This window comes from Taudactylus pleione, unplaced genomic scaffold, assembly GCF_031769625.1.
Source record: "Taudactylus pleione unplaced genomic scaffold, aTauple2 ptg000758l, whole genome shotgun sequence".
Classification (NCBI taxonomy): Eukaryota; Metazoa; Chordata; class Amphibia; order Anura; family Myobatrachidae; genus Taudactylus; species Taudactylus pleione.
Genome location: NW_028285160.1, coordinates 7,549,600 through 7,573,609, shown reverse-complemented (window position 1 = coordinate 7,573,609; position 24,010 = coordinate 7,549,600). Strand labels below are relative to the sequence as shown.

General features: G+C 47.1%; 1 protein-coding gene across 1 annotated transcript in view; it reads left to right on the top strand.

The window, feature by feature from the left end:
- Positions 1–6,641: 6,641 nt before the first annotated feature.
- Positions 6,642–24,010, top strand: part of FAM221A (family with sequence similarity 221 member A) — a 28,514-nt gene continuing 11,145 nt past the window's right edge. The window contains exons 1-2 of the mRNA XM_088457355.1: positions 6,642–6,870; positions 20,465–20,638. Coding sequence (XP_088313481.1) covers positions 6,788–6,870; positions 20,465–20,638 — 257 coding nt within the window. The 5' untranslated portion in view covers positions 6,642–6,787. The remainder of the gene's footprint in view (positions 6,871–20,464; positions 20,639–24,010) is intronic.

Below are 24,010 nucleotides of genomic sequence, written 5' to 3'. Positions count from 1 at the left end.
GCTTCAGAACTCATTGGACGGCGCTTCACAGTGCACATGGACAATAACTCGAAGCATACTGCAAAAGCAACCAAAGACTTTTTTAAGGCTAAACAGCGGAATGTTATGCAATGGCCAAGTCAATCCCCTGACCTGAATCTGATTGAGCATGCATTTCACTTGATGAAGACAAAACTGAAGGGAAAATGCCCCAAGAACAAGCAGGAACTGAAGACATTTGCAGTAGAGGCCTGGCAGATCATCACCAGGGATGAAACCCAGCGTCTGGTGATGTCTATGAGTTCCAGACTTCAGGCTGTAATTGTCTGCAAAGGATTTGCAACAAAGTATTAAAAAGTGAAAGTTAGATTTAGGATTGTTTAGTTTGACCCATTACTTTTGGCCCCTTAAAAAGTGGGAGGCACATATAGAAACCGTTGTAATTCCTACACCGTTCACCTGATTTGGATGTAATTACCCTCAAATTAAATCTGAAAGTCTGCAGTTAAAGCACATCTTGTTTGTTTAATTTCAAAGCCATTGTGGTGAATAGAGGCCAAAATATGAACATTCTGTCAATGTTCCAATATTTCTGCACCGGACTGTATATTCCCAAAACTTAAGGGGCCCATACATCAGGCGACAGATTGCCCGATCTTCCGATTGCATCGGAAATGCAGATATGGCGGTCATCGATGTTTGCCGATCCATCAGAGGATCGGTGAAATTCTATTTGTTAAAAGACACCGATTTGCAAATTACGATCATATATCGATTGTGAAATCAGTGAAATACAACATGTTATCCTCTGACACTGGCTCTAGGGCTTGCCGAATTGTGACAATCAGTCGCTGGTGTATGGGGGTCTTTAGACTGCTGCATTTGGGACTAAAAATAAGCGTTAGGTGGATGTTACAGAATGAAGAAACTTCAAGACACACAAGTTTTACATTTCAAATTATCACTAGGAACTATTTAGCTACATAATATTTACTCTGTACAATTACAAAACTCCCATTGCATTTAAATACTAAAAAAATTAGATCTTTCAGTACAAGAAAATATGCTGAATCTTTATATCCGAACTACACAGTGGGAGTCCATAGCTAGAGTATCATAACAAAAAGTGACATCCTGCATACAAGTGGCATGAACATTTGCCCATAACTAGCAAAGCTTAACTAAGGGTGTGCAACCTCTGCCGTCACACAGCGCCCTGGGGGCGGCAGGGTTTACTGCCGTCCTGTTTCAGCGCTGACACCTAGGTAATAAGAACAAGCACTAAGCTTTGCATATAGCAATAAGAGAAGTGGCACTGAGCAGTTATTCTTACAGAGAGTGTCGGCCTCTCCGTTGCACCAGGGATCCCAGAGGAGCAGTGTTAACTCTTTTATTTTTTTTTTGGTGTGCCAAGACTCATGGATGGTACTTGGACAGAAGAGGACCTTTTCCAAGGATTTGTGAGTAATACATTGGTCAACGAGGGATGTGGTCGTGTGTTTTTTAAAATATTACCACATTTGGTGTGTGAGTCCTGTGTGTTCTTTTTACTTTTGCCAGAAGGCCCTCTTGCCCGGGCATTCTGGCACTTATGTTTTTCCAAGTGCCCTCATTCCCTGTCATCTTTGCTGGGATCAGTAGTCCACTGGTAAAGCACATAGCCTATCCACACATCTACTGCCGCTCTCTCTCAGAGCCCATCCACACATCTGCTGCCACACTCTGAGCCCACCCACACATCTGCTCCTCAGAGCCCGTCAACACATCTGCTGCCGCCGTCCACACATTTGCTGCCGCTCTCAGAGCCCGTCCACACATCTGCTCCTCAGAGCCCGTCCACACATCTGCTCCTCAGAGCTCGTCCACACACCTGCTGCCTCACTCTGAGCCTGTCCACACATCTGCTCCTCAGAGCTCGTCCACACACCTGCTCCTCAGAGCCCGTCCACACATCTGCTGCCGCCGTCCACACATTTGCTGCCACCGTCCACACATTTGCTGCCGCTCTCAGAGCTCGTTCTCACATCTCCTCAGAGCTCGTCCACACACCTGCTGCCTCACTCTGAGCTCGCCCACACATCTGCTCCTCAGAGCCCATCCACACATTTGCTGCCGCTCTCAGAGCCCGTCCACACATCTGCTCCTCAGAGCTCGTCCACACACCTGCTGCCTCACTCTGAGCCTGCCCACACATCTGCTCCTCAAAGCTCGTCCTCACATCTGCTCCTCAGAGCTCGTACACACACCTGCTGCCTCACTCTGAGCCTGCCCACACATCTGCTCCTCAGAGCTCGTCCTCACATCTGCTCCTCAGAGCTTGTCCACACACCTGCTGCCTCACTCTGAGCCTGCCCACACATCTGCTCCTCAGAGCTCGTCCTCACATCTGCTCCTCAGAGCTCGTACACACACCTGCTGCCTCACTCTGAGCCTGCCCACACATCTGCTCCTCAAAGCTCGTCCTCACATCTGCTCCTCAGAGCTCGTACACACAACTGCTGCCTCACTCTGAGCCTGCCCACACATCTGCTCCTCAAAGCTCGTCCTCACATCTGCTCCTCAGAGCTCGTACACACACCTGCTGCCTCACTCTGAGCCTGCCCACACATCTGCTCCTCAGAGCTCGTCCTCACATCTGCTCCTCAGAGCTCATCCACACACCTGCTGCCTCACTCTGAGCCTGCCCACACATCTGCTCCTCAGAGCCCGTCCACACATCTGCTGCCGCCATCCACACATTTGCTGCCGTTCTCAGATCTCGTTCTCACATCTGCTCCTCAGAGCTCGTCCACACACCTGCTGCCTCACTCTGCTCCTCAGAGCCCGTCCACACATCTGCTGCCGCCGATAAACACACATTTGCTGCCGATCTCAGCGCTCGTTCTCACATCTGCTCCTCAGAGCCCATCCTCACATCTGCTCCTCAGAGCCCATCCACACATCTGCTCCTCAGAGCTCGTCCTCACATCTGCTCCTCAGAGCTCGTCCACACACCTGCTGCCTCACTCTGAGCCTGCCCACACATCTGCTCCTCAGAGCTCGTCCTCACATCTGTTCCTCAGAGCTCGTACACACACCTGCTGCCTCACTCTGAGCCTGCCCACACATCTGCTCCTCAGAGCTCGTCCTCACATCTGCTCCTCAGAGCCCATCCACACATCTGCTCCTCTGAGCCCATCCACACATCTGCTCCTCTGAGCCCATCCACACATCTGTTCCTCAGAGCTCGTCCTCACATCTGATCCTCAGAGCTCGTCCTCACATCTGATCCTCAGAGCTCGTCCTCACATCGGCTCCTCAGAGCTCGTCCACACACCTGCTGCCTCACTCTGAGCCTGCCCACACATCTGCTCCTCAGAGCCCGTCCACACATCTGCTGCCGCTGTCCACACATTTGCTGCCGCTCTCAGAGCCCGTCCACACATCTGCTCTCTCAGAGCCCGGCCATACACCTGCTGCCGCTCTCTCAGAGCCCGGCCATACACCTGCTGCTGCTCCCTCAGAGACAATCTACACAACTACTTGCTGCACTCTCATAGCCCATCCACATTTCTATTGCTCTTTCAAACGTGGCAGATAACTAGTAACTGTGTGCATGTTAAGAGATAGGCTCCCATATTTACACAATGTACAATACTTCTCTTTTCCTACTGGACAAATCTTTATTTTGGAGACTTGGATCTTAAGTATTAGGATTACACCTATTTGTATCAACAGGATATGTTGGTCTTCAAAATAATGAAATTAATGTAATCAATATTTAGTTATATCTACAATGGGAAATGAGCAGTTGCCAAACTGTGTTTTAATGTTCTAAGACACACAATCATTCATACCCTTCCCCGTCTCTGGTTTTAGGCCCTATGCCAATATCATATACTGCCAACACAGATACTTTTAGACAAACGTGGGCTTTAGAAAGCATTCTAGAAAAAAGAAAAATATTGAAAGCAATTTTTGAAAATGGCAGCGTCCTCTTACATATAATTACAGACACACCTGTGGGGTATAGAATAGTGCAGCATGATAGATTAGAACTATATTTATAATACTGACCTATTTCATACTGTTCCAAATTCAAGTGTATCAGTAGATAAAAGTTGTTTCCAATACACCGACAGTATAAAAAATAATCCGTTAGTACAATAAATCCCAATATATAGTATTGAGAAACGTGTCTGGAAGGTATGGACCTGATTCAGAGGCGCACGCTATTGCTGCCATGACTACATCTTTTGCTGCAGCGCAACTGAGTCTTTATACTAATGCCATGGCTGATAGGATTTGTAGAGTCGCTGTGCGTATGAAGATGCACCATCGGTCACACCATCAGATATTGCACCAGCCCCATGGAGGCGCAGAATCACCGTCTAAACATAGAAGCCAAAGTCAGTGCAACTGCAGCAAAAGACAGTCGCTAACCGCGACACGTCCAACCCCGTTACCACCTAGTAACGCCCAACGATATCGCCTCTCTGCATCCAAATTTGTTCTGTCGGGACGCATGCTCAATGTGACTCGAGTGAATACACAGACTGAAAACATTTGTTGCTAGTAAAAGTGGCAGATATCTTGACGGAGCATAGAGGGGCGTACTAAGAATCCTGAAATCACTGGAAACCATTGTGAAATGTAATAATATTGTAATGCAAATTTGCTGCATATGCTACTCAACTAAGGGTGTTCTGAGGACGGTTGATGCTAGATTCAAGTGAACAGAAGGACCTCAGACATCACAACCAGGGTGTGTTACCACTTTTACTATCCACATGGACATAGGGCCTCATTCAGCACGGATCGCAAGTCTGCAATCGCACGCATCCACACGCAAAATTATGCAAGTGAATGCGATTGCAGCACTATACCATGACGCCCATTTCCCATTACGGGTGTAGTAGGTATTACCGCCGGCCGCATGGCTGGCGGTTCAAATCCCGACAGCGGCAGCCCGGCAAGGGTGAAGATCCCGATCGTCTCTAAGGTAAGTATCGCTAACCTAATTCTACCCCCTAACCCTCCCTTAGGGGTGCCTAACCCCCCCAAGTGCCTAACCCCCCCTCTAAGTGCCTAAACCTAACCCCCCTTCCCCACTGCCTAAACCTAAGTCTCCCGGGTGGGGGTGCCTAACCCTAACCCCCCTTCCCCTAGCCTGAACCTAACCCTCCCGGGGGGGGGGGTGCCTAGCCCTAAGTCCCCCCGAGAGCCCTAAACCTAACCCCCTTTGCGGCTGTCCGCGCCCGGCTTACCTTTGCTCGGTATGTTGGGCGTCGGTCTTCCGGCGTATGGTTAATGACAGGCGTCGAGTTTTCGACGCCTGTCATTAGTACCACGCCGGGATTAGAGAGTCTGGAAGCTGGCGGTCAGCATTTAGACTGTTGGCTTCCAGACTACATCCCCTCATTACATACATCCGCAAGTCACCAAACACATCAGTAACATCGAGAACATCGGTCCCATACGCACAGTTGTGGTTGAGCTGACCCTGACTCACAAACTCCAAAACTTCCTGTCTAGACCTCTGGCTTAATTATGCACGCCCCTGTAACTGCATTCAAACACAGAGGCACGTCTGCGTTCCTTCGACCACACTCCACCCCCAAACGGTACTTCCTGTCACTCTGCGTAATCGCTGAATTCGCAATCGCATCGGCCAGCTTTTGCACATGCGTAGAACGCAAGCATCGACCGGGTGCGTGGGTCTGCAGACTTGCGATCCAAGCTGAATGAGGCCCATAGTGTGGGAATAGTAACCTTGGCGAGCGTACACTTTGGTCCCCATGTCCTGAACTTTACTCCTCTCATTGATGTCGTAGGTCACATGGTTATGTCATGTCAGAGGTCCTGTAGCCATCGCCGTAGCTGGACGGCAGTGCGCCCTGTGCAGCACTGCCGCCCCTCTCCTCCCCCTGAGCGCTTACCTTTCCTTCCAAGGGGAGGAGGGAGGGCAAGATCCTGTGCCGACGCTCTTGTGCGCCACGCACCACTGCCGGAGGTCTCTCTCCCTGCAGACCTCCGGTGCCGCTGGAGGATTCCGCCCTGTGCGGAGGCACCGGCCGCACCACCCTCCCTACGGCCCTGCCTGTAGCCCACTTCATTTTACCTAACCCCGTCCAATTAGGGGGCCATTGATGGTTCAACCATCGTTAGTTTCTTCCCTATATATAAAAAAAAACAAACTAACGATGACTAACCCGTTAATGGCCAGTCCTGTATTATTATAACATCAGTAGATAAGTGGATGGAAGTGAAGGAGTAAATACAGCATTTTTTTTCCTTTTCACCTTACAATAGTCTCTTTCGCCACATTGTGGCTACATCTTGTAATTGCACCACAATACAACTCTAGGTAATGCCTTTCCATATACTTATTATATGTAAAGTACAATTTAAAATAGGAAGTTGAATAACAAAATAACTTAAACATATTACAGTTGTAGATTTCTAGTTTTCTAAGGACATTGGCTTTCTGCTGCTCAGTGTGTCTCCATATAAAAGCAGCTTGCTGATGTGACCTCTGCCAGGCGGTAGGAAACTAGGAGCCCTGCAGCTGTTAAGTGTTGATCCCGTTCGCCGGGCTTTTGTAGTGGTTCCTAGCGCGAAGGGAATATAAGCTCTACCCTTTTTACTTCGACCCCCCACATACCCACACCACCTGGCGAGACACAATTGCTTTAGCGCCACCTTGTGGCCGCCCGGTTGGCAATGTCCACACCTAGCAGCGGCAGGTTGTGGTTCCAGGAGCCGCCCACATGTGCAGCCAGCCAGAGCCTCCCTTCCGTGCCTCCTCCCTCAGCCTCACTGCAGCTACATGACTGGGAGAGACATGGAGAGACTGCACTTTCTGGGGGCTGCTGCTGCCGGGGCCATAGATGACTACCTGGAGTACAGGAGGTCAGTCACACTGCAGCATATAAGGGTCCATAACACCCACAGCAGCATAACAGGGGTTCTAGGGTCCTATAAAGTATATAGTTAACTGACTTCATCTGTTGCTAAGATACCTGGAGGAAACACAGTCGGTGTGGTCAGTGTAAACATTTAGTTAATGCATTTTTTTTTATTTCTGCTAAGATTCCTTAGCTCTAAAGCTGGGTATACACTGACAGATATATTGGCCGATTAATTGATCGGCCAATATATCGGGTGCCCGTCTGCCAGTGTGTATAACGTTCACAGACCTATCGTGTCGTCTGTGCTGCACGGCCGATGGCCATTGGCAAGTGTGTACAGCGGCAGCCGCGGGGAGGGGGTTGCGGCTGCCTGGAAGATGATGTTCGTTCATTGTATATGAACGACCATCATCTACTGGGGATGCAGTCAGGAACAGGGCTGCCGAGAGGGGGTCAGGTACAAATTGCCCGGGCTTGCTGGAGGGGCCCGGTGGGGGCCCAGGTCCAGCACCGCTCCCCCCCCTCTTACATAACACAGCAGCCCAGCACACGTTGCTGTGTGCTGGGCTGCCCTGGAGACTGCTCGCAGCTACTAAGAAGCAGCCACAGCAGTCTCCTACAGTATGCCTGTGGGGGGAGTGATGAAGTTGATTGCGCCCCCCACTGATTATGCATCGGGCTGAGGGGGCTCACTGCGCCCCCTCTCGCCAGCGCGCAGCGCCGCTTCGCGGCACTGCAAAACATTTTTTTCAATTTTACGTAAGGGGGCTGTGGCCTCGTCTCCCGCGATTAGGCCACACTCCCTTTTTTACCGGGGCCCCATGCGGCTCTTGACGGGCCTGGTCAAGAAGCCGACAGTCTAAATGCCGACTGCCGGCTTCCCGACTGTCTAATCCCGGCAGCGGTCTAATGACAGGCATCGAGATCCCGATGCCTGTAATTTTACCTACGCCGGAAGGGTTAGGGTTAGGCACCCCTGATGGAAGGGGGAGGTTAGGTTTAGGCTGTGGCTATAGGCACTTAGTTTTTTGTTTGGTGCGCAGGATCGGTGCACCTTGTTAGACAGGGGCCTGCTCAGGTTAGCAGCACTAGGTATCCTAACGGCTGCTCCAGTGAGGAAACTGGTGGTTTCTGCGGGTGCCAGTGGAGTTTGACTAGACGCTGGGCCCGAGACTGCAGTTGGAAGACACGGGGACACAGGTAAGGTGGTTCCCTGCTTCAGTGCCTCTGGCAGTGGAGACCTGCTGTAGGTTTCTGTAGTGGGGACCCGGGGACGACTGCTTCTCCCACTAGACGACCGGGGATATAAATCTGGCGCCGGGGACAGTGGCGGCTGCCATGTAAAAGGCCAGCGCACAAGGTGGATTGATACAGCCTAGGGGAGGTAGGCTCTCCCCGGCAGCCCCTCCCCCAGCCCAGACACCGAGCCAGAGGTGAGGTTTTCGCATGTATGGGTTGCTCCTCCCTGCCTCCCTTGTATATGAGACGCCCAGAGACCACTTTCAGGTGCTCTACTGTAGCGGCGAATCTCAAGAGGTTAGGTCAGTCTCCCTGTATACCTCGCCTTTGGTGGCCAGGTTATACAGATCTCTATATCCTACTAAGCGTTTGTGCTTTTTGTAGTTGACTAAGAGCCTATTGCAAATATGCATTGTATGTGACTTATGATATTTTTGCTATGTGTTATACTGCCTTCTTTATTCCTGAATAACTGTCAGTTATCCTCCCAGCTCCTGTGCAGGAACCACCCTGGGTGTCTTCCTTGTCTCAGGTTACGGCACAGGTTGTGGACTGTATACCTACACCCACTCCGACCCCTACTATTGGGTACCCACAGCAGCTACGGTCTGCTATGTTTATGCCTCCTATGCATCTTTCCTGGGTGGATGTTTATGCCCACTCACATCAGAGTTTGGCTCCATCTTCTGCTGCATTTCAGCAAATGCTGCAAGCAGGTGCTAAAGCCAGAAGGCGGTCTGTTTCTTCTTATCAGTCCATCCAGCCTGTAGATTCTGACATGTCTTCAGAAGAGTTTCAAGAGTTACAGGGCTCCTCTCAGGAGTCTCTCTCAGGAGAAGAGGACCATCCGGCAACAGTGGATGTCCCCTCCTTGATTAGAGTGGTAAAAACTATTTTAAACATAGATGATGAAGAGCCAGCACCTAGGAAGGCTTCGGTGTTCAAACGCCAGAGTTTCCCAAATCTGAGCAACTCTCGGAACTTATGGGGGAAGCATGGAGTTTTCCTGATCTACGGTTCCATGTTACAAAGAAAGTACCAGCTTTATACCCCCTCCCACCTGGCGAATGTGCTAATTGGGAAGTTCTGCCTACTGTGGATGCTCATGTGGCACATTTGGTTAAAAGCACCATGTTGCCTATACCATCTGCATCCTCCCTTAAGGATCCCACAGATAGGAGACTTGAGGCCTGTCTCAAGTCGGTATTTTCACTGTCGGGAGCTATTACCTGCACGGCAATGGCTTCGGCCTGGGTGTCTAAGGACATTGAAGAATGGACAGGGGCACTGGAAAATACTCTTCCAGGGAGCAGTTGACAATTATCTCCTATATTCGGGATGCGGTCTCCTATTTGGGTGAGGCGGCATTAGACACCAGTATTCTGGCTTCTAAGGCATCATCTACCTCACCTGTAGCTCGTAGAGCCCTGTGGTTAAGGGCCTGGAAAGCAGATGCAGGATCCAAGAGTGCTCTGGAAACCCTGCTGTTTGCTGGAGGCATACTGTTTGGCACAGAATTGGATAAGATTGTGGCTACTCTGGCAGCTTTTAAAGCGGCTGGCCTGCCTTTGATGACTGCTCCTAAGTCTAGGCAGTTGTCATTTCGGGCCTTTCGACCACAGGGGAAAGCGAAAGGACAGTCTTCCTGTAGACCATCCAGTTCTCGTAGGATTAGTAGGCTGCAAACTAAGAGATCTTGGGCGATCAGACGTCCGGCTTCAAAGTCGGACGACAAACCCTTGGCCTGATGGGGCGGGCCTCCTCCTGGGGAATCCCAGGGTGGGAGGCTGACTTCTATAATTTTCGGATGCCTGGCATCCGACAACAGACGCCTGGGTCCGAGAAGTGGTCTCTCGCAGGTACACCCTGACTTTCTGGAAGGTTCCTCTGCAAAGGTTTTTTTGTACAGCTTCTCCTTCGGTGTCTGCAACATCCTGTGGGACCACATCATGTATGGCTGCACCCATTTGTGAGTGGGTCTAGCATGTGAGATGCACCCACTCACAGGAGCATGGCATAGCACCCAGCAGCTGGAACTAAAGTAGTCACTACTGTATTAGGATGGCGGGACAGTCCCATAATAGCTTCATTTCTTGTCAGGCTGTATATAGATGCTAAAATGTAACACACAAATTAAAGTGCTTCTACTTTACTTTGTACATCTCTCATGTAAATAACACAAACAATCTATTTTCTATCATAGAGATAGATGTATGAAGGACTTAATTTTTACATAACATCAGGTCATGTTATACACACACATTCCGCAGCACATATCCTAACCCACTGCTCCATGCTCCTTCCTCACTATCTACCCCTCTGTGTCGCCCCTGTCTGTCTGCCCTTCCCCTTTAGAATGTAAGCTCTCACGAGCAGGGCCCTCATCCTCACGTGCTTCTCCTCCCCCTACTTATAGTATAATTTACTCCTAACTCCCCACAATGGCACCTAACACCTGGTTGCTCATGTCCTGCTGCTTGTGTTTTGCAGCTGAGTTTATAACCTTGTCCTTGTCCTGCATTGTTTTGTATTACTATTAACTGTTTTTCTTGTGTGCTCATTTATGTACTGTGTAAGGCGCTGCGGAACCTTTGTGGCGCCATATAAATAAAGGATAATAATAATAATACCAGGGCCTTAGCCATTCAGCAGGCCATACGTTCCCTTCTGGGTTCGTTGGTGATAATCCCAGTTCCTTTGGATCATAAAGGAAGGGGTTATTATTCCAATTGATTTTTGATCCAGAAGCCCAATGGGTCCCACCGGCTTATTCTGAATTTGAAGGGCCTCAACAGATTTATCCAGGTGCCCAAGTTCCGTATGGAAACTCTTCGGTCAATTGTTCTGGCAATGGAACCGGGGGATTTTATGGTGTCCCTGGACATTCAGGATGCATATATCTGCATGAGCCAATTACGCCAACTGACCAAAGGTTTCTGCTGTTTACTGTTCTGCAGCAACATTTCCAATTTCAGGCACTGCCTTTTGGTTTGTCAATGGTCCTGTGAGTCTTTACAAAGAAAATGGCAGTAATGACAGCCTACCTCAGGTGTCAGGGAGTCAGAATACTGCCATACTTGGACGACCTCCTGATAATGGCACAGTCTCCAGTTGTGTAACAACATTATCTCAGACGGACAATTGCCTGCCTACAGAGGCTCGGCTGGATCATCAATTGGAAAAAATCGACTCTTTCTCTAGTACAACAGAAGGTGCATTTAGGTGCACTCCTGGATTCTCTGGCACAGAGGATATTTCTGCCAGGAGACAAGATTTTGGACCTCCGCAATCAGAGGGTGTCTATCTCCTCAGCGATGCAGGTTCTGGGGTCCATTGTGTCCACCTTCGACATGGTGGAATATGCTCAGTTCCACTCCAGACCACTGCAACAGCTGATTCTCTCCCGGTGGAGCGGGTAGTACCAGTTAATACGGTCACAGACTATCTATCTCTCTCTAGAGGTTCGGCTTTCCCTTTCATGGTGGCTGCAGACATTTCGTCTGGACAAAGGTCGCCCCTTCTGGATCCCAAATTGGATGCTCCTCACTACGGATGCCAGCCTGCGCGGATGGGGCGCAGTGACAGGTTGTCATACTTTTCAGGGAAGATGGACGACCAAGGAGGGTTAATCTATCCATAAACATCTTGGAACTTCATGCAGTATACAGGGTGCTCATTTAGGCACAGAATATACTAAAGGGCAGGCCTGTCCAGATTCAGTCCGACATCCAACCACAGTAGCCTACCTCAATCATCAGGGAGGCACGCAAAGTCGGGCAGCTATGGGGGAAGTGACAAACATTCTGGTCTAGGCAGAATGCCATCTTCCAGCAATCTCTGCTGTATTCATACCAGGAATCCTCAACTGGAAAGCGGACTTCCTAAGTCATCAGGATATACACGCCAGGGAATAGGCTCTTTATCCAGATGTCTTTCAGATTCTAGTGGACAGATGGGGACTACAGGGGTACACCTCATGGCCTCAGGCCACAACCACAAGGTCCCCAGGGATGGGTCCAGAACCAGTGATCACTCAGCCAATTTTGTGGATGCTCTAGCAGTGAAGTGGGACTTCAAGCTAGCGTATCTCTTTCCTACAATCGCCCTCCTCCCAAGGGTCATCAGGAAATTCAAGCAGGAGGGCGGCACAGTAATTCTGATAGCCCCTGCTTGGCCCACACGCTATTGGTTCACTGACCTTCAGAGTATCTTTTGCTTCTCTCCAGGCTGGGTTAGACCTGGGTCTCCACCTGGCCACCCTGAGAGTTCATGTAGCTGCACTATCAGTTTGGTTTCAGCGAAGGATCGCCACTCTGCCTGATGTTAGAACGTTTTTTCAGGGTGTTTTAGGGTTCAGCTTCCCTTTGTCCCTCCGGTAGCTCTGTGGGATTTGTCTTTGGTTCTCAGGGCTCTACAGGCTCCCCCATTTGAACCCTTGAAATCAGTAGACCTCAAGTGGTTGACAGCAAAGACAGTTTTTCTTCTTGCTATCTCCTCTGCCCGCAGGGTCTCTGATTTGGCGGCCCTTTTTTGTCGCTCTCCCTTTTTGATTTTTCACCAGGATAGAGTTGTTCTTCGTACCAGGGCAGGTTACCTTCCTAAGGTAGTATCCCGTTTTAATGTAAATGAAGAAATAGTGGTTCCAGTCTTCAGACCTCTCTGGATGTGGTACGCGCCCTACGTATCTACGTTGATCGTATCAACTCCTTTAGGGAATCGGATTCTCTTTTTGTGTTGTATGGCTATCATAAGTGAGGCTGGCCAGCTAACAAACAGACTCTGGCTAGATGGCTTCGTATGACGATTTCTCAGGCTTGTATAAAAATATTTTTTGGGGGTGGTCTGGGCACAGGTTTATGCACGATAGATCCGTGAGACTTAGAAAAATCGTTAACCGGAAATTAAACGTCTACTATAATAACATTTTTCAAGAGACGAAACACAATTCTGTATGTGTACCGGTGGTGCTCCCCTGGAGTCAATATAATTGAATACACAAAATAAGGAGGAGAAAGAAGACTCTATTGTGGGGGCACACTATACTGACATAGTGTGCCCCCACAATAGAGTCTTCTTTCTCCTCCTTATTTTGTGATTTCTCAGGCTTACATACAGGCTTACATACAGGCTGATCTTTCTGTTCCAAACATAGTGACAGCACATTCTACTCGATCTGTGGAACCGTAGTGGGCGTTTTGTCATGGTGCCTCTGCTGGACAATTGTGCAAGACAGCCACGTGGTCTTCCGTCCACACTTTTTCAAATTTTACGCATTTGATACTTTTGCCTCACAGGATGCTTCCTTTGGGTGCCGGATTCTCCTTTCTGCTAAACATGAGTGTCCCCACCCTTAAGGGAACTGCTTTGGGACATCCCGAAGGTAATTCCTGTGGACCCTATGGAAACGAAGAAGAAAATAAGAGTTATGGTATAACATACCTTTTGTTAACTCTTTTTCTTCGAGGTCCCTAGGGTCCACAGGGCACCCACCCTAACGCACCTGGTTGTTATTGGGTAATTTTTTTTCTTTTGTATTTCAATGATTTACTCTTCTTAGGCTGAGTGTTTCTGGTATACATTGTCCTTCCTTCTCCTCTTTCCTTCTCCTGCCTTGGGCTTGGTTACAAACTAAGTGCCTGTAGCCAGGGGTGGGGTATATATGGAGGAAGACCCAGTGCATCCTGGGAGCTAAAGCTTGTAACTGTTTGGTGCCTGGATCACTCCAACCACATACCACAAGGTAATTAGGTAATTCCTGTGGACCATATGGACCTCGAAGAAAAAGAGTTAACAAAGGTATGTTATACCATAACTCTTATTTTCCCGCCAAAAGCGGGACAGTTGGGAGGTGTGTGTCTGGTATCAGTGTAACAATTTCCTAAGGCGCTGGCGAGCACTCTTGCACTTCCTTATTTTTATTACGCCTACAGTGTACACTACTGTGTTGTCATTCTCCATACATATTTGAGCATTGGATCTCACATATTTGGTCTGAGACTGTTATTTGAAAAGGTTGGAAGAGTGATCCGCCTTTTTGCCATCGCCGATTACAACGGACACCACTTTTTGGGTGAAAGGATGTAATTAACCATCTGATGAGCCATTGGAAACAAGCATGTGGCAACCATCACAGGCATGAAATGAAAAATGCATTTCCATTGAATTGGGAACATCGATGGTTGCCAACCCTTAATTTCTGCAAGCCATCCCTAGTTACAGTTATGCAGACAAGCTACACTGCAGGGTTTATTTATTATAAGTTGTCGCTAGTGGAAAGGTGTAAGGGGTATATCAGTACTGTAGAGGGCGCATCAGAGCATGCGCTTGCTCTGCACATCAGGACTGCACGCTTGACCCATGTGTCCACATTTTCGGTTGATGTGTGTGTGGAGATGGAGTTTGAGAAGGTGCAGGGACCCTACCTGTTTGGCCCCACATTTTCTGATGCCAGTCTTGCTAAAGGGCCCCCACAGCTCTTCAGCCTATGGGCCACCACAGTTATTAATTGGGCCCTGAAAGGAGTAAACCAAAAGGCTCTGGAAACCACAGTGTTAAATTCTTCTCACAAACCAGTTGCGAAACCAGTTCCACCGTTTTAAGACGTATGGCTTACGGGCCACATTGTCATCCATTTTAAAAGGCTTAATGCAGTGATTCCCAAACTGTGAGCCGTGGTACCATGGGGTGCCTCGGGACACTTGCAGGGGTTGCCTCAGCTTGGTGGCCCAGCACCAAATCAAATTATTTATGGCCAATGTAATGTAAATATGTTGACAAAGCATTGATTAAGCGAGACAGCGAAACGCGCATCAGGAGACACAGTACACGCAGACTAGCGTGTACAATGTGTTTTTAATATGTTAAACCACCCTAATTATACAGTATACATGACGAATGTGATGGGTGTCTGTCAGACACTTAGGCAGTGCTAATGGGCGTATGTGACCTGTAAAGCTGCTGGATAACGTGCTGCATTGTATAACTCTACTCGTATACCATAGGGCTATGAGATGCATAAGGTTTGAATCCCGGACAGTGCTTAAACTTAATATGAAGGAAATTTTCATTACTGAACTACCTCACTGAATGTTATGTGAGACGATATATTTATCAGCATTACACGTGATAAAAAGTAGCATATTTTGTAACAGCCAAGCTATGCTATATATGTCCGTTGACCAATGTGCAACATTGTATCAGTTTACTCGTATGCCATAGAGCAATGAGATGCACAGTGTTTGGATCCCGGATAATGTTTAAACCTAGTATGAAGGAAATTTTCACTGTTGAACTATCTCACTGAATGTTATATAAGATGATACATTTACAAGCATTGGTGTGATAAAAAGCAGAAATTTTGTAACAGCTATGCTATGACATGTCCGTTGATTGATCAGGGGTATCCTCACTACTGCACCTGACTAACGGGGAATCGTAATTATTTATTGTATGAATGGAACACACTAATGACATCCTATAGATTGTAAGCTTGCGAGCAGGGCCTTCCTACCTATATATCTGTCTGTTATTACCCAGCTTTGTTCTATTAATGCTTACAATTGTAAAGCGCAACGGAATATGCTGCGCTATATAAGAAACTGTTAATAAATAAAATAAATAAATCTATTCCTAGAACAAAGAACAATGAGATGTATTGTGACTAGACAAATGAGATAGACCTATATACATCCTGAGGGATAGTTGTTCCGGCATCTGAACGAGATTTCTCTTTGTGGAATGTCAAGAGACTGTACTAACAAACAATTATTAAGATAATCTTTGTCATGAGATGTGCCGCGATAATCATCCAATAGATTAAGTAAAGGCATGTATCGATTCCAATATGAGGTGTATGAGCCATAATAACTTGCAGGCATTTCATTGCAGCACACTCTAGTTATAAACAATAGACATTCTAGCGACTGTGTACCAGTGGGATCTGCTGTGATTCCTAATTTAACAACAGATTTGGATTCTGAAAGATATATATCAGCGATATAATATTATAACCCTACAAGATAACCAGTATGCCTTTGGAACACTAGGACATATGGGATCTGCTGTGATTCCTAATAAATCACTGATATTAAATATGGAAAGACTGAATAAGCTGATGATATAATACAATCCTGTCTGATATATTCATATATGAGTGATGCACTAATAGGAGTTGGCTGCTGAGATATGTCTAACAATAATGTAATCTACATACACCCCTTAATAATTTGATATCAATGTGGGATATGTTATAAGCCTCTAAGAGGTGTCATATGATAAATATAGAGGAGACTTATTAATTTGTCTCTGAACGGCAATAGTCCCTTGAATATGCATTAATAGATACATATCAATGCTCATCACACCATATTCGTGGTTGTGATAGCTTTTGTAGTCCATTTCACAGTCTCATTAGTAGCAGAGAGGATCATATATACAGACCTTTGATAGATTATAGCTAGTAACGAATTACGGAGCTATATAGTATGATGCACTAATAGCCCTCAGGTCTAAAGACATCCATCTCACGCTCTATTACTTGCCAATACAAAGTATTGTGTGGTGGTATAGATACTTCGCTGACCTTATTTTAAAAGGATTTATTAAAAGTTATATTTCAATGTGGATTTACAGTGATGTCACTAATAATATAATTACGCTAAAAAATACAATTAATATCTATACATTATAATTGTTTTTGAGTTCCCCGACACAGGAATACTTTTTTCTTTTTGACATGGCTTGAATATTTATCAGAAGTTTGTCCTTAGTTCCTCCTCTGCTACAGGTAATAAGGAGGATGAGCAATTAATGTTGTTAGGGGTGTGTGAACCAGAAGATGCCTGAAAGGGCATGTAGTCGGCATCCTGGCGCGGGATGCCGATGGTCTAAATACTGACACCAAAACCGTGACAGCGTTGGGATCCCAGCACCAGTATCCCGACCGCTGGCATCCCGACAGTAAGTATTGGCAGTTAGGAGAGGGTTGGGGTGCGAGGTTAGCCTCAGGCACTTGGGGAAGGGTTAGGGTTAGGCATCGGGGAGGGAGGGTTAGGTTTAGGGTGTGGGGAGGGGGAGGTTAGGTTTAGGTACCGGGGAGGTAGGGTTTAGGGTGCGGGGTACTGTTTGCTCTCAGGCGCTAAAGAACAGTCTAAAAAGACATTAAAGGGCATATTTATTAATCATTGGCAATAAGAAATTAAGGGGATGTAGGCAGCATCCCGGCGTGCGGGATGCTGATGGTCAAAATACCGGCGCCGGAATCCCTACAGTATCAGGATGCTGGCTTCAGTATCCCGACCGCCGGCATTCCGAATCTAAGTATTGGGGTTTAGGGTTAGGCACCCGGGGGGAGGGTTAGGGTGCGGGGAGGGGGAGGTTAGGCTTATGCACAAGGGGGGAGGTTAGGTTTAGGCACGGGATGGAGGGCTAGGGTAGTGGTTAGGGTTAGTGATAACTGTGATAGGATCACTGGTAAAGTGGTCTGTGGCAGGTACATTTATCCCAGATTCCTGTCCTATGTGTAGAAAATCCCCAGGAGAAAGTCTGCAGTGTAGCAGGCTTGAGTCTCGGCTTTTTGAAAAGCCGGTTTGGGACCTGGGGGTTGTGGGTGAGAGGAGAGGGAGGGCTCCACCCACGGCCACTCCAGGTTTTGGTTCTCGCAGCCTGGTAACAGGCTTGTTAGGGTTTCCACCTGAGAGTGGCCAATATAAGCCTAGTGTGTTTAGGGCTGGGTGTCTCACCTGGGAGAGCAGGCAGGGAGTTTGCTCAGAGACACTTGGAAACCTAACTGTGAGTGTTGTGCTGTGCCTTTGTTGCTGGCGAGGGCATTAGGCCCTGCCAGGTTCTTGTAGTGAGGGAAGTCACCTGTGAAGTTAGTGCCCCGACAGGGCTAGGATTTATGTTTATGTTTTCTTTATGTTATTTCTGACATTGTACAAATAAAGACTGGCGCCGACCAGCTTGTACTCACATCCAGACTGGTGTGCTGCTTCCCTGCTGCTGTGGGTGTGTGTAAGAAAGGAGTCCTTCTACCCAGGAGAGGGAACCCCTAATCTGACTGTGTCACATAACATACTTACCTACGGGTGTCGGCTTTCTGACTGTTCGGATGCCGCTGTCGGTATTCTGACCAGCGGCATCCTGACTGCCGGCAATCCTTACCCAACGCGCCTGAAAGTCCTACAAGGAACAAGTCAGTTCAGGAAGGTGAAGGACAGAATATGGTCCCACCAGCATAGAAAACGTCTCTAGTCAGACAGCTGTCCGGCCTTCTAGCTGTGCTGTGTCCTGGCGGGAAAATCATACCTGATTCCTCTGAAGATGGATTCTATTCAAGCAGTAGCTGCTGCATTGGGTATGATAGCATATTTCTGCAGGGGACTCTAAGTGGCCACTTATAGCAATATACCTTCCTCTTGTAAAGCATTACAGACTAGACACACAGCCAGCGCATGAGGCTCTCCAAGCAACCACAGGGCAATATCAGGTCAGCTTATTAGGATGCTGTGATTTTCTGACCAGACTACCAATGTTCTAATGCAGTGATACACTGTCTGTATATCGCGAAAGTGACGGGGGAACATCAGAGTGCTGGGTTTTGACCACGGAACCGTTATGGTTTGCTAGGGCAACGGTGTTACCCAGTCACTTTCATAATATGCTGATGGTTTGCTGTCAGAAGAAAAGCGATAGAAGAGATGAGTTTGTTTTTTTATTGGGGTGCACATCGAACCCCAATAGTATGAGTTAGAATATCAATTGTTAGAAAACTTTTAAACTAATTGTTAATGTTTGCAAAAGGTGTGATTTATATTTGAAAAAAGTGATTAAAGATTCACAAATGATCTCCTTGTTATCACTATGTAAACGATCAAATCACTTGATTAGGATTCAATAGTGTTCCGTGGCACCATTTTCCAATAAGGGGTAAATGTAAGCAGTAAGGACATTTCGTGCTCCTATTAAGTGTACCAGTAATTCCATGTTCTCTCTTTTCTTTTGACTGTGCACTATTGTAAGTTTACAGGCCACACGTCTACCAAATAACAAGTTAATCTTTGTGGTAATAGGGGATAAGGGCTCTTTCTTTTAGAAACTGCTTTTTTGGTCAGAAAATGGTGGCATTCTAAATGCCCATCTTACGCTGCTGCCTCCTCCTCTCAAAACGGGATGTAGTCAGAATTCCGACGCTCGGGAAGACATCTGATGAAATCCCGGCGTCTAAATCCCGACCTGGAACTAAAGATACAGTAGGCCTCTAAATCCCGATGCCTATCTTTAGCCAGACACCGGAATCCCGACAGATGGCTTCCCAAATGAAGGTAAGCGGGAATGTTAGGTTTAGGCACCCCGGGGGGATTTAGGGTTAAGCTAGGGGAATGGGGGGTTAGGCACCACCGGGGGGGGGGGGGGGGAAGGTTAGGGCTATGCAAACCCCGGGAGGGTTAGGTTTAGGCACCCACTGGGGGACCTAGGGTTAGGCACCACCAGGGGAGGGTTAGGGCTAGAAGGGGGGAGAAGGGTGGGGTTAGCCTACTTGCCTACCCCGTCGGGATTCTGCGGCTTCGGGCTTTCAGCATCTGCATTTCACCCGGCCGCTATACAGCCGCCGGGATTTCATACCCAATCGCTCAAAACATTTCTTTATGTCAGTGGTAGACAATAAGTGGCTCTCCAGCTGCTGTAGAACTATACATTCCAGCATTCCCTGCTACAGTTTTGCTATAACTGTTGCAGGGCATGCTGGGATGTGTAGTTCAACACCCCTGCTATATGTGATGCATAAAGCTTTACTGGGGAATATTGCACTATGTGACCACATTGTAAAACACTTAACAGTGTCCTTATGGTCTGAACTATTTGAAGGAAAGTAATAATACACAATGACATATATCGTCTTCTGTACCTGGTAGACAAAACAATAAAGTTGTTTAGCTTTTGCATGTTTATTTTTTTGTTTGTTTCTCGGGGCATCAGTAATGTATACTGCAGCTGATAATATTTCCTCAGCACCTTATGCAGAAGTTAAGGAATATTCTGTTTTAGTAGATTATACCTGTCCTATTGGGGAAGGGACAGCCAAACCACACGATGGACTGTTGTTTGGACTGAAGGAAATCAAAATGACTTCGCTTGTAACAAAAATAAAAACATTACACTTATCCGTTGAAATGCATTCATCCGGACAAAATGCCATAGTTTGAGCATTTAGCTGGAACTAGTTACTTATATATGCTATTTATAAAAAAAAAAAAAAAAAAAAAAAAACATTTACAGAATTAGATATTAGTTTGCAGCGGATTAGCTCCAGTGATATACCTGTAATAAAGCATCTCCGGATATTATCTGTTTGGCAGGATTGTTGGAGAAGACGATGGAGGTAAGCTTTTTAGCCCAGAAGAATACGAGGAATATAAGAAAACAGTGCTTCCAATGAGAATTCAGAATCGACTGTTTGTCAGCTGGAGATCACCAACAGGAATGGACTGTAAGCTTGTGGGCCCAGAGACGCCTTGCTTTTGTACTCACAGGTAAATGCAGTATAGTGACATCTGTACCATAAACATCCTTACACTCTTCACAATATTCCATTCATAATACAAGCTTTTTTCTCTCACCATATATATATATGGCTCTGGAAAAGCTTAATGCTGCCCATCCACTACACGACATAGAAACGACAGCACGATTACAACATTTTAATCGTCCTGTTGTTTCTATGTCTGTGATGGGCTTACACTGAACGTTCAGTGTAGGCACATCCATCCCCGTACATGCTGGGACTGACGTGATCGTCGGGTTGTACAGCATATACGGGCGATGATAGATGTCAAAAATGACCAGCGGGCACGCGCATCGCTGGTCGTTTTTGACATTATACTGCCAGATTTGCAGGCGATTACCAAGCGATTGAGCGATAACGATGGTCGTTATCGCTCAATCGCTAGGTTTAATCGCCTAGTGGATGGGCAGCATTAGGAAAACACTTATCAGTCGCACTAATAGTTGTGTTTGTATATGAATGTCATCTACACTTCCCGTGGTGTCCATAATCTGTTTCAGTAGCTGGAGTTTGGTGCTTGACTACTACAAAATATGGCATTGGGCAGAGAGGATACAGAGTAAAGCTTTCTCTGCACTCACTGCCTTTTTATTATGCCCACTTAAAGAATGTGATTTGAACGTGTTAGGCATTTATGATGCACGTAGAAGTAATAATTGCTCAAGCACAAATATGGTCATTTTCGTTGCATGGCCTGAGGGTGTAATTTTTACGCACAGTTGTGGTGCTAAAAACACAGGATAACTAATGAAAAATAATTTGCGCAAGCTATTGTAAAACTTACAGTACATTCGGTGGAATGTATCAATGTCATTTTGAGGCAAAACCTCCCCCCAAAAATTGCAGTTTTCAGAGGTTTCACAGCATCTATATATATTCCCATATGCAATATTAGAGGCTATATCTGATGAGGTCCTGTGGCACACCAGTCCCCATAAGTGTCAGGATGCAGCCTGGGATCGGCAGCTATAGTGTTCACTCTAGGTCCGGCGCCAGACAGAACGCCGGACCTAGAGAAAGGGCACCTCTGCGCTTGTGCCCAAAAAGGGGGGGTGGCCAATTAAAAGAGGCGTGTCTTTATGATGCGTCCCCTTTTTGTCACTCTGTGGTCTCTGTGAATGGATGCCGGGCGCATGCGCCGGCATCCATTCAGTGGCGGTGACCACTGCACTGCCGTTTTCTCCACCCGCGACACGGGCATCCCTGAGCTCAGGTGTTCAGTTGCCGGGGGTGGAGGTGAGTGGTGGGCTGAATATTTTCCCGGGGTCTCCTAAGGCTTCTGTGCGTGCAAACTGGTTCCCGTGGTGGCGGGCGTGGACGCAGCCATGTTGGGTTCGTGTCATCTGACTAGTCTCTCCCAATGGTAGTCCTGCGGTCACTCAGCTGATCTTCTGATCCATTGACCAACTACCTAAAGGTATTTAGTCTGACTCCAGGAACAGGAAGCTGCTGTTCAACTTTGCTTTGATTACTAGCTGTTACTGCTTTCCAAGTCTTCCCTACCAGTGTTATTTCCTAGTGTCTTGACTCGCTCCTAGCTTTACACTGTTTATTTCCAGTGACTCTTAGGATCAGACTCTTCCAGTGATTTCTTCAATACTTGTTTCCCTACTGAAACTACAGCACTAATCAGCATCTAATTCTCCTGTGTATATGTCAGCACCTGTTTCTGTGCTGAGACTCCAGTTTAACAACTTCTGCACCAGCATGCGTACTCAGCACAGCATCTGTGTACTGATTCCAAGTGTCATTCTCCGGTGCCTGTGTCTGCATCTGAATCACCAGCATGTGCACTCAGTACCCTATTCTGCGTCGGGATCCCAAGTGCCTTCAGTACCCTATCCTGCATCTGGATCCCAAGTGCCCTCAGGACCCTATCCTGCGTCTGGATCACAAGTGCACTTAGTACCCTATTTTGTGTCTGGATCCCAAGTGCCCTCAGTATCCTGTCCTGCGTCTGGATCACAAGTGCACTCAATACACACTCTCTAGTCTTTGTGATATTTCCTGATTTCACCTCTGTGTCTACATACCCTGTGTTTCTCAGAGCAAGTCCGCATCTGGATCCCCAGTGTTTCATTTAGTTCTCCACATCTGTATCTCCAGTGTTACCCAGAGCAAGGCTGTATCTCGATCTCCGGTGTTTCAAAGTACATTCTGTATCTGGACTTACTATATCTTTTCCATTGCAAGTCAGCCTCCGGACCTCCCGTGTTTCCCCGAGCAAACCAGCGTCTGGATCATTTCCAGTAACTTCCAGTACCTTCTCATTTCTAGTGTTTCCCAGTGTCATTACATTTCTAGTATTTCCAGTGCTATCTCATTCTATTATTGTTTCCTGGTCTTCCTGCTACTCCCAGGTACCTATCCAGAGAGCTGTGACCTGCTCACTTGGTGTGGAAAAACCCAAATCCCAATAGGAGGGTCACTGGTGAAGACCACCAAGTGGGTTAGACTCCGCGCCTCTGGGCAGGTCTATCTAAACTTGGGTTTGGCCATAATAGGAAGACTTAATCACTGTCACACTCTCAGTTTTTTCCTAGCCACCCCAACCCCCCCCCGCTATTTAGTCCTCTATTGAGGAATTCCCTGAGCCGTTCGTGATAATAAGATTCTATAGCCGCATGTTATAAACTCCAGAAAGCATAACTTTTCGGAGCTTGTGAGAAGATGGCGTTGCCTACAGAAGTCTATGGGCTATTCGCGAAAATCCACTGAGAAGGATCTCTGAGGACAGAGTTTGGGAAATTCTGCTTTAGAGCCTAACGGGGGGAATTCAATTAGCCCCGATTATTTTTTGGGGGGCGAAAAAACCCTATATTTTAGCTTCGTGCATCTAAAGTAAAGCCTGTTTTTTGCAACCAAAATTATCTGTTTAGCGAATACACATACAATCCCGAAAATAGGCTAATTATTGGGGATTTTTTTGGAGCCTACTGAGCTCCCGAAAATAAAACAACCGTTAAGTGCTGCCGGCGACCGCGCTTTGGGGCTAATTGGATAGCCCTGGGGGATCAATTAGTGTGCAGTAATTTGCCACAGCTAATTTACTCCACCCCCAAACCTGTGCGCACATATTACATTTGCCTACCTGTAGAGTAACATTGTTTTACAATTGTGCAAAATGGGACCTAACTTTGAATGAAACACTATAAAGCTAACAAGTTTGTTGTAATAATAACTCAACAGTCCTACCCCAGATTTACAGGAACCACATAACATTACTTTGTTGTCAGAGGTTCCTGCTCTAACCACTGTTTAACTGTCTGTGGCTGTCAAATGTTTTAAGGGCTAATAGTCTCAATGCCAGAACCTTCGCCTTTTATTATATATATTGTAT